This window comes from Microtus pennsylvanicus, chromosome 7, assembly GCF_037038515.1.
Source record: "Microtus pennsylvanicus isolate mMicPen1 chromosome 7, mMicPen1.hap1, whole genome shotgun sequence".
Classification (NCBI taxonomy): Eukaryota; Metazoa; Chordata; class Mammalia; order Rodentia; family Cricetidae; genus Microtus; species Microtus pennsylvanicus.
In genome coordinates, this window is record NC_134585.1 from 36,214,957 (window position 1) to 36,225,706 (window position 10,750).

The 10,750-nt window shown below is 39.9% G+C and overlaps 1 protein-coding gene across 6 annotated transcripts in view; it reads left to right on the top strand.

Moving 5' to 3' along the window:
* The window catches only part of Znf451 (zinc finger protein 451), a 57,369-nt gene extending 47,320 nt beyond the window's left edge, over positions 1-10,049 (top strand). For 4 of the 6 annotated variants that reach the window (XM_075980503.1, XM_075980506.1, XM_075980509.1 and 1 more), the window contains 2 exons: positions 5,007-5,072; positions 9,580-10,049. In XM_075980503.1, coding sequence (XP_075836618.1) covers positions 5,007-5,072; positions 9,580-9,626 — 113 coding nt within the window. In that variant the 3' untranslated portion in view covers positions 9,627-10,049. Of the gene's footprint in view, positions 1-5,006; positions 5,073-9,292 lie in introns of all 6 variants that reach the window. The other 2 variants (XM_075980507.1, XM_075980505.1) reach the window with 1 other exon arrangement.
* Positions 10,050-10,750: the final 701 nt, after the last annotated feature.

Below are 10,750 nucleotides of genomic sequence, written 5' to 3' on the forward strand. Positions count from 1 at the left end.
TTTATTTTCATCCACTTAATTTTTCTATCTAGACCTTTATTTATTTATTTATTTATTTAGTTTTTCGAGATAGGGTCTCTCTGTAGCTTTGGAGCCTGTCCTGGAACTAGCTCTTATAGACCAAGCTGGCCTCAAACTCACAGAGATCCACCCGCCTCTGCCTCCCAAGTGCTGGGATTAAAGGCGTGTGCCACCACCAGCCGGCTAGACCTTCTTTTAAAATCAAAAATTAAAAAAAAAAAACATAGCAAACAAACCCTGTTCCTCTCTGTCATCACTCTGGTCCCCAGCAGCCTCTATTTTTCCTTGGCCACAAGAGCAATCTCATTTTCTTCTTTCATGCTACAGTTCTGGGACTGTTTCTTAGAGAGTTAGAGTGTGAGATCTGTCTGTGTTGTTGCTGTTTGGAGTGAGCACTGCGTGTGAGTAGGTCTGTGTGGGTGCCCTGGGCTGGAGGTCAAGCGACCACAGAGTGGCCTCATGAATGTTCTCCTTCTTCATAGTCCTTTTCCGCGTTGCTTTTACTCAGAATGTATTTGAACTCACTGCTTTGGGGGGAACTTAGAATGCAAAGACTGCAACCCAAGTAAGGAAAGGCATGGAATTTGATTGAAGGCGAGCTTTGTAACTCCCTAGCTGAGTGTTCTGAGACAGGTTACTCTACCTTTTTTTTTTAACCTTATTTTTATGTCTGTTAGGTTATAAGAATTGGTGATTTGTATAAATATGTGTAGCACTGTATATAAAGCACTTTAGATGGTCAGAGAATCAAACTGTCTTTTTTAGACCTGTCATAGAAAGGAAATATTCCTAGCCACTGTGTTTTTAAAGTATTAAAAATAACAAGAATCATTGCAGAAGAGGGGGCAGGAGGAGGGTCAGAGCCTTAGGTGATGTAGGACTGTAGGGAAGCTGTCTTCCAGCACAACAGGGCAGATGCACATATGAACCCACAGCTGCTGTGGCAGATGCACAGGGCTTGGAGATGGGAGGTAAGGATGAAGTCCTACCTCTGGCTGCAGAGCTATTGGCAATTGATAGCTGCTGTGGGAGGGGTGTTCCTATCTGTAGACTTTATGGCAACTGTTTGAAGACTGTAGTTTTGGGAGAGGGGATTCAGTGGAGCTTTTTGAGCATCTGTTGAAAGCTTTCTCTCAAACATGAGTGGATAGTTTTACATAAAAGCTTCAGATTTGTTTCCATACCAAGCTCTAACCATGCTAACAGAGCTACAGTGCAAGTGCTTTTGCTTTCTGTTACTGTGTTGCTGGGACTTGAAGCTAACCTTGCACATGCTGTCAGACACTCTTAGTTGGCTCTGTCTCTAGCCCTGAACAGCTTATTCTGTAGGTAAAACAGCAAGAAGTTCTCTAACAATAGAAGTTTGAGTCTCATATCAGAAACTTAACATTGACAAGGTCAAACATGGTATATATTAGAGCAGAGAGTCCTGTAGAACCAGAAACAACTGAATATTGGCAAGAGGATCCCTGACACATGGATGGTATCTTTGTTTTGTTTTGTTTTTTGTTTTCTTTTCCGAGACAGGGTTTCTCTGTAGCTTTGGAGCCTGTCCTGAAACTAGCTCTTGTAGACCAGGCTGACCTCCAACTCACAGAGATTCACCTACCTCTGCCTCCCGAGTGCTGGGATTAAAGGCACGCGCCACCACCGCCTGTCTTCATGGATGGTATCTTATACTTGGAGAATTTAGCTCTTAGTTTTTCAGTTAATTGGAAAGTTTTCAAGAAATATTTTGCTTAGTAAAAGTTAAAAAATACTAAAGAGAGAGATTGGGGGATTCTGGCTCAGTATATTAATGTCCAGTCATTTGGCCTGGCCCTGCTTGTGCAAGGTAGGGAGCTAGATGGCTTTAACTAGTAGTTTTTTCTTCTAGGTCCCTGAAAATCAGTTACTTTTCAGGCAAGGTGAGCCTTTAAATTAAATTTAGTTGTATCATGGTTTTTTCCTTATTTGATTTTATCTCCATACAGTATATGTAAAAATCTTATTGAGGCGTGAAAATCTATAGCAGTTTGGCTTCATTGACCTTTTGGCAGCCTTAGCTGTGTAATTGCCCTAGCTGTTCTGGATACTCACTCTGTAGACCAGGCTGCCCTCAAACTCACAGAGATCATCACTGCCCAGCTTCAATTCTGTTTTCAATTGCACTCTGCTTAACAGGTGCTACAGAGCCTGGAGTAGTGGTACTATATACCTGTGACTTCCATAACTCAAGAGACCGAGAAAAAGCTGACTGGATGAGACCCTTGCTCAAACAGTAAGAAACAAAAACTTAGCAGAATATTTCAGTCAGTTTTTCCTGGTAATCCTAATTAGAGGTGTCACATAGGCTGATCTTAGTCCTTCTACATTTTATTCAGAAATCTCTTAGCATAGCTTTCCTGTTTCAGGGATGAAGGTGCACTTGCCACCTATGTTCTCAGTGAACTAGCTTTACTGAGGGTAGACTGTGTTATAACCAATATGCTAGCTACTTTTTTAGTCAACCTGCTTAAACATTTAATGAGTTTAGATACATTTAATAACATCTAATAGTTTTCAGTCCTTTTTTTTAAAAAAAAAGATTTCTTTATTAATTATGTATACATACACCAAAAGAGGGCACCAGATCCCATTACAGATGGTTGTGAGCTACCACATGGCTGCTGGGAATTGAACCCAAGGACCTCTGGAAGAACAGTCAGTGGTCTTAACCTCTGAGCAGCCCCCTTCCTTTTATTTATTTATATATGTGTGTGTATGTATGTGTGTGCTGTGACACCTGCCTGTGGCCACTGGTTTTCTTTTCATCAGTGCCATCTGCTAGTGGGTGAAGCCAGTTCCCCACCCACTCTCCCACACACACTGTAAGTGGCTGGCTTACATGTGCTTTAAGAGTGAAGAGGGACATGCTATAGAGTAATGATGGTACAGTTTACATAATGCAGTGTATCCGATTTTGTCTTTTTGAAGCTGTATTCAAGAATTCTCTTTATTTCTCTCAGAAGATAGAGGTAGGTTGTGAGAGCTCTGCCGAGCAGTCAACAACAGCTGTCAAGTGCCCTAGCATCTGTGTCAAGCAGTTAAACTCACCTTCCTGTCTTTCCAGGCCTCTGAGACTGTGTAGAACTTCAGACATTGCAATGGGCTGTGTATGTAGCCTGAAACTCTTAAGAAGTGCAGTAGCAGCCCTGGCTGCTTGTCCACCCCCTTCTCTCTACTCCGTGTTAAGTATAATTGGTGTCTATAGAGTCAAAGTTGTACTTTCAAGATGGACTTTGAAATCCATCTTGAAAGTAGATATAAAAGCTCACCTGTGCTATGACTGTGTAAACTGTTGTGGCAATAACATGACCTATATTACGTTAAATAATACGAATTGAGTCAAAAGGCCAATCTGCCTGTTGCTTCCCCACAGTTAATCTGTATAGAGGCCTGGAAGTAGAGTGTCTGTGATGTTCTCAACTGTGTGGATGGCTTGGTTGAGGCAAAAGAGCCTAGTCTAAGTCTGGTAGCCCTGTGCGTGTTGTGCATGCAGTTCAAACTGAAAGTCACCCTGCAGTGTTGGGACATGTGATTTTGGGAGGCCTAGACTTTACTTTGTGGTACCAGAAACCTGTTGATGTTTCCTTTTTGCTCTTTTGTTGTGTTCATTGGTTTTGTTTTGTTTTGTTTTTCTCTCTCCTTTTGCTCTCTTTTAAAATAGACTTCATTATAGTTATTTATTATTTGTGGTTTTGTACACACACATACACACTCTCACTTGTGGAGGTCAGAGAACAACGTGTAGGAGATAGTTTTCTTCTTCTATGTGGCCCCAGGAATCAAATTCAGGTTGTCTGGCTTGGTGGCAAGAACCTTTATCAGTTGAGCTTCTCATCAGCTCTTTCTCTCTTTGTTTTTAATGTCTAGACTCTAGACTTTAGAGGCTGAATTTGTTTTTTAAAACTAAATGAGCTGGGCGGTGGTGACGCACGCCTTTAATCCCAGCACTCAAGAGGCAGAGGCACGTAGATCTCTGTGAGTTCGAGGCCAGCCTGGTCTACAATAGCTAGTTCCAGGACAGGCTTGGATAAGCTCTAAAGCTACAGAGAAACCCAGTCTCAAAAAACAAACAAACAAATAAATAAAAATAAATGAAATAATTTAATCCCAACACTCAGGAGGCAGAGGTAAGTGGCTCTCTGAGTTCATTGTCAGCCTGGTCTACACAGCAAGTTCCAAGACTACACAAAGAACCCTGTCTTAAAAAAAAAAAAACTAAATAAAATGAAAATACTGCTTGAAATATTTGAAGCATTTAATGAAATAAAAAAAACTTAATTTTTACCTATTGATGATTGTGAACTTTTAGTCTTTTTCTGGATTTTTGCAGAAGCAAGTACTACTTATTAGTTATTTTGACTTTGATTCAATTCAAATGATATATCATGTTATTCGTGTGTGTGTCTTCCTACAGATGCTTGTATGTTGATACATTGATACAGGACCATTTAAATTTGATTAGAAGTAATTAGCCAAATAAATAACAAGGTCACTTGATCACACCAGAAGTGATTTTTCTAATAGCTGGTTAATCATGGCAGTTATAGAAACTCGAGGCTCATAAAAGTCTGTATGACGTTAGATGAGCCTGTGGTATCATTGTCAATTAAGGCTTTTTATTATCTTTATAAAGATGATTACCTGTGATTTGAAAATACTGGAGACCTTGTCAACTTTTAATATTACTAGGTAAGCATCAACAAGCCCTGTGGGGCTAGCAGTGGGGTACTAAATGCATAACCTTGGTATGAGAAAAGTCTTTGAAAATATGATACGTGGCAAGCATCACCTGGGGCAGGAAAATTTCTGTAAGTTTGAAGCCAGCCTTGGTTACAGAGTGAAATTCTGTTTAAAAAAAAAAAATCCAGTAACAACATAGAGGAAAAGAGAGAACGCTGTTTGAAATAGGAGATGTAGGACTGAGTTTTTAGAAACGTGTTCGCCTTTGTCTCTTACAGAGTGTGACAGTGACGACAACACTGGTGTAAAAGGCACAGCAGTAGAGGAGCTCAGATCCACCGAGGGTAAGGGCTCATCCCTGCCACACTTGAGTGTGTGTTGTTCTCTGTAATTCCTTATGCCTCACTTTCTCCATGGTCCTTCTAAAAGGTTTTCTCCGCCCAGAAGTTGATTGAAAAGTAACCCTATTTGTAGAAGGCTGGAGCACACTGACACACTGTAGCCATTTGACCACATCTGGTCCAGTGCCTAGCTTGCAAATAAAGTGTTGCAGACAGTGGTGGTGCAAGCGTTTAATCCCAGCACTCGGGAGGCAGAGGCAGGTGGATCTCTGTGAGTTTGAGGCCAGCCTGATCTACAAGAGCTAGTTCCAGAACAGGCTCCAAGGCTACACAGGGAAACCCTGCCTTGAAAAACCAAAAAGGGAAAAGAAAAAAACAAGGCAAATAAAATGTTAAGGTAGTTGAAAGTTCTACATCCAGATTGGCAGATGGCAGGAAGAGACTAAAACACTGAACCTGTCCTGAGCATCTGAGATCTCAAAGAGCCCTTCCCAGTGACACACTTCCACCAACAAAGCCACACCTCCTCGTAGTGCTACTCCCTGTGGATCTACAGGGCCATTTTTATTCAAACCACCATAAGAGCCCACTTTCCTCCTTCAATGAAAAGCTTTTTCCTTCCATAGGCCAGGGGGCTGTTTGGTGACTTAACATGTTATTTCCTTGTCTAATAATTCTATTTTAATTTTAACTTTTCTATAATAGATTATATTTTTTAATAATCAGGGAAGAATAGAAAGTAACTTAGAAAATAGTTCAGGTGGCACTGATGAAGTTCAGGGTATAATATTATTTGCTGACGAAAGGGAAGCAGTGGTGTTCACTTACATCACATTGTACAGCTGTGGGCCCTGAGGCCAGACGTGGGAAAGGAAATGTGGCTTAACACACAGATGAAACAGCCCAGTTGATTTAATCAGTCTCCCAAGAGCATGTGGTGGTGGAATTGATTTTTTTAAATAAATTCATACTATAGTCTTTTTCTCTTATAGCCAAGTCACAGGCTAATGAAGTTGGCAGAAAATCCATAACCTACTTAGAAGCAAATGGCTTACCCAACAAGTTTTCCCAACATGATCTTTAAGGTCTAAGTCTGTACTTAGCATCCACATAATGATGAGTTAGGCAGAGAAAGAACATTAGTAGAGTTAAAACGGGAAGTACTGCCAAGTGGTTTGCCGAGACCACTGAAAGATTAACATAGCTGAGCAGGAATTCAGATTATTGCAAACATTATTCAAAAACCTGTGACTAGTTCCAGGAAAATGCCAGTCAAAATTGTAAATTTTAACTACCCACATACTGAGATTGGTGGATTTTCGGCTAACTTGGTAAATCTGAATCATGTGCATCTGAGTGTGTTTCAGAACCTCCCCATTTTGTTATTTTTGCAATGTATGTTTTAGTTAGGCCATTGGATATTTTTATGGTTCTTAGTTTGGGGAAAGAATTTCTGCTAAAAGTTCCAGATAACATGCTGGGACACAGGTCAATTGGTAAAGTGCTAGCCCGGTGTACCAGCTTACAGTTTGTTGTAAGGTAAACAGAGTCAGACACTTAAGACCATCTTTGTCTATGTAGTGATCTGGAAGCTCGGGCGAGTTACATGAGACCTTCTCTCAGAAACCTAAGAAATGAGAGAATCCAAAAGAAGATACCTTAAACTGTTTACTAGTTCATTGAAGTGGCAGCATGAAGTCCATTCCTAGAACATCCAAGGGCTGTGAAAATGGTTGATTCAGTTCCTGATGATGCCTTCTCTGATGACAGCATCCAGTCCACAGTGTATCCCTGCACAGGAGGGATATGATCTTTCCTCCATTTTCCTCTAATCGCCTTTCCCCACTTTCCTCTACACAATAAGTAGCACAAATGTCATTTCTTGTTGATTTTCTGGTTTTGTTTTGTTTTTTTGAGATGGGGTCTTCCGTACTGGTTAGGCAACCTTGAACTCATAATCCTCCTGCCTCGGCCCCCCTATAGCTGAGATTACAGGTTTACACTATGCATGGCTGAATTTCTCTGAAGCTATGGCTATAGCTACTGTCTGTAGAAAGCTGCGACTGTACTGTTCCAGGTGCCCCTGAAATAGTTCTGTCTGCATTCTCATCTCTACTGAGCGCCCCTCTGAGTTAAGATGTTCTTTTCTTCCTTTCATCAGAACTTAGTACAGTGTTCAACATTAAATGATTGCTTGTCGAATAGATATTTAATTTCTTTATATATTTTGATGGATGTGATTGAGCTATGTTCTTTCTCATGCCGTACATAATTCTTGGCATATATCTCTTCTTATTTCTGGGAATATATTCCTAGGACAGGATGGCTGAGGTTGAACTTAGCATATTTCCAATGTGTGTGTGTCAGTTGTTACTAATTGTAATAAGACAACCTTACTGATCATGGAAGTGATTTCTTTTTTTGTTTGTTTGTTTTGTTTTGAGACAGTCTCACACTGTAGTCTAGGCAAGCTTGGAATTCATTATGTAATCCAGGTCAATTTTGAACCATGGCAGTCCTGCCTCAGTCTCCTGAGTGGGCTAACAGATGTGAACTCCTCACCTGAGTCATTCAGTCCCTTTAATCTTAGTCAAATAGTTGTGCCTTTTTTTTTCTTGGTTTTTTGAGACAGGGTTTCTCTGTGTCTTTGGAGTGGACCTGGAACTTGCTCTTTTAGACCGGGCTGGCCTCGAACTCACAGAGATCTGCCTGCCTCTTCCTCCCAAATACTGGGATTAAACCACTGCCCTGCCAATATATTTTTCTTATGAGGATTTTTTCACCTTTGTGGGTTAATTTACTTTTTTTTTTGATCAGTGGTTATATTTTTGTTGTGTAGTGTGCTTCAGGACATGAGGCGATGGCTTCCTGAGCATGCCATCCCTACCCCTCATGAGTAATGTTTACTAACTAGATAAATATTACCTTTCTCATGCCTTTTCAGATATTTTTTCCTGTTGGATCAATTATCAAATTGATAAATCCATCATATGATATTTCATTAAATATCATTTATAGGTTGAAGATCTTTTTTTCTCTCCATGGGCACTAGTTTTGTGTCTGGCAGATATGTTCTCCACTCTGTGACTTTGGTTGACTTTTTTTTGTCATTGAATAGTGCCATGTGGTCTATTTTGGTTTTGTTTGTTATTTTTTTAAAGATCTGTTTTATTTCATGTATGAATGTATTATGTATATGCACCATGTACATGCCTCACGCCCATGTAAGTCAGAAGAAAGTGTCTCAGATCCCCAATGGACTGTGGATGGTTGTGAGCCATCATGTGGGTGCTGGTAACTAAGTCCAGGTCCTCTGAGAGCAACAAGCACTGCTAACCACTCATTCAGTTTCTCTAGCCGATTTGTTTTATGTTAGGGCTGGACTGGACTGTTAAGGCTGATCTCAAACTCCCATGCTCTGGTCTTCCTACTGTCTTATCCTTTGGAATACCATGGTGCTTTCTGGTTGATAACAGTAGTTTTTTTGTTTTTCGTTTTGTTTTTGAGACAGAGTTTCCTTATTAATCCTGGCTGTCCTGGAACTGGCTCTGTAGACCAGGATGACCTTGAACTCACAGACTTCCACCTGTTTCTGCCACCTGAGTGATGGGATTAAAGGATTTACCTCCATTTACTGAAAAGAGCGTATTTTCCTAGGTTGCCTTTGTTGTAGCCAGGTGCCCATACATGCATGGTTCTGCTTCTGAGACGGCTCTGCTGTTGTTTTGCTCTATATCAGCAGTATCATTCTGCTTTAGATGCTGTAAATCTAAGCTAATTTTCCCTGAGCCTTATTGAGGTATAGTTGACAAAAAAAGCAAATGTAATAGCACTTCATAGTATTACCTTGCTGTTTCTGTCCCCTCCCACCTTCCCTCTTCCTGCCTCTTTTCTTTTTTCTCTTTTTTTTTTTAATTTTCATTTTCGAGACAAGATCTCACTGTAGCCTTGGCTTGCCAGGGACTTGCTTTGTAGACCAGGCTGGCCCTAAAACTCAGACATCTGCCTATTTTTACCAGCCCTTTCTCCACCCTACCCCCACCAGATGAGCTGATATTTCATTGTAGCCCATGTTATGGGTCTCACAGAGCTGGTGTTGGAGGCGTGTTCTGCCACATTTAGATTCCTGTTCTTTCAAGTTGTGTCAGGCTTGGTGGCTGGTGCCCCCTGCCATCCCATCCCACTCACTGTGTCCATTTCTCATGTCTCATCCTGACTCTTAGGATGCTGTTCAGTGTTGAAGTAAGTAGCATGCCAGTGCTGCTGCGGTCTGCTGAGTTTCTGCATCCCTGCCCTGCAGAGAAATGCCTTCCTGTCCCTTGGCACACTAAGTGCATGTGTAAAGTTGACTTGGGGTCATATCCAGATTCTTACATTTCAGAAGACTCAGAACTCTATTGCATTGTACCTTCCTCCATTCTGACTCTGCTTCTCGGAAAGAAATGTGTTGATAAAATCACAACACATGCTTAGTTGTCTGCCCTTTTTAAAGTTCTGTTTTTAAATGCAGATGTGGAATTAGAAGAAGCTATTAGAAGAAGTCTTGAGGAAATGTAATTAAAGCTATTACCACACAACATCAAGTGGCCTTGAAGAGACTCAGGAAAATGAATCCTTTGTTTTCTAAAGGAGACCAGAGATCTAGGATAAATGTGTCTAATGTGCTGTATTCTTTTTTGTGTTCAGAATCTTGTATTTGCTTTGTATTTCATGCTGTTGTGTAAAATTGAATGAAAGGAACAGAAAACATACCAGTGCAAACATAAATCATTCTATTTATGCAATTATGGATTAATGGAAATCATGCTTTCCCAGCTAACTTAAAATTCATGCCTTTAGGTTAAAATCAGTTTTTAAAAGGAAAAACATGTAAAGCTCTTGACTGTTGTATGTTTTCCCTCTTTATTTGTACTGTACAAATGGATCTAGTATATTTTTTTAGGAATGAAAATGAATATGAATAAAAGGTGCCATAACTCAGCTTTTTCCAGAAATTCTGTGTGTTATGTGACCCTAATGTATAATATATCTTTGAGATCATTGATTATGGGTATCAGAGGGTTAATGGAAATTGATTATAGAAACATATACAAGCCAGTAAGGTTCTGTGTTGTCATTGCAGCTCTACGTTTGCTCTAACTAGAGATGCATATTGCTACAATAAAAACCTCTTTCAAACAATTAAAGTGAAACTTTCCATCCCTTTCATCCTTTTGAACGACTTGGAATAGGAAAATATATGCATAGAATTAACTTATTTTAATACTAGTCCTTTTGTATATTCATGCAAACCTATTTTTAAAGGTTTTTCTGGGCTTTTTTGTATGTATACTTTTCAAGAAACATTGTTGAAGGTCTAGTCTACTCAGGAATAATCCTTCACTCTTAAAAAAAAATCAGTTTCATGTTGCCTGTCTTCATTTTAGTTTTTCATTGGGTTATATCTGGTATGATATATTTAGTTCTTAAGTGTTGGAGTTCCATTGCGAGTAAGTAAAAATCTTTTATCAGTGGAAGAATAAGATCTTGATATGTATTTTTCATGTTATTTGTGCAGAAATGTCATATATAATTTTTGAGTCATAATTTGTCAATATTAAACGTATTTCTCTCGGTGGGCATAGTGGTGCATGCATTTAATCCCAGGACTTTCGAGGGCAACCTGGTCTGCACAGTGAGTT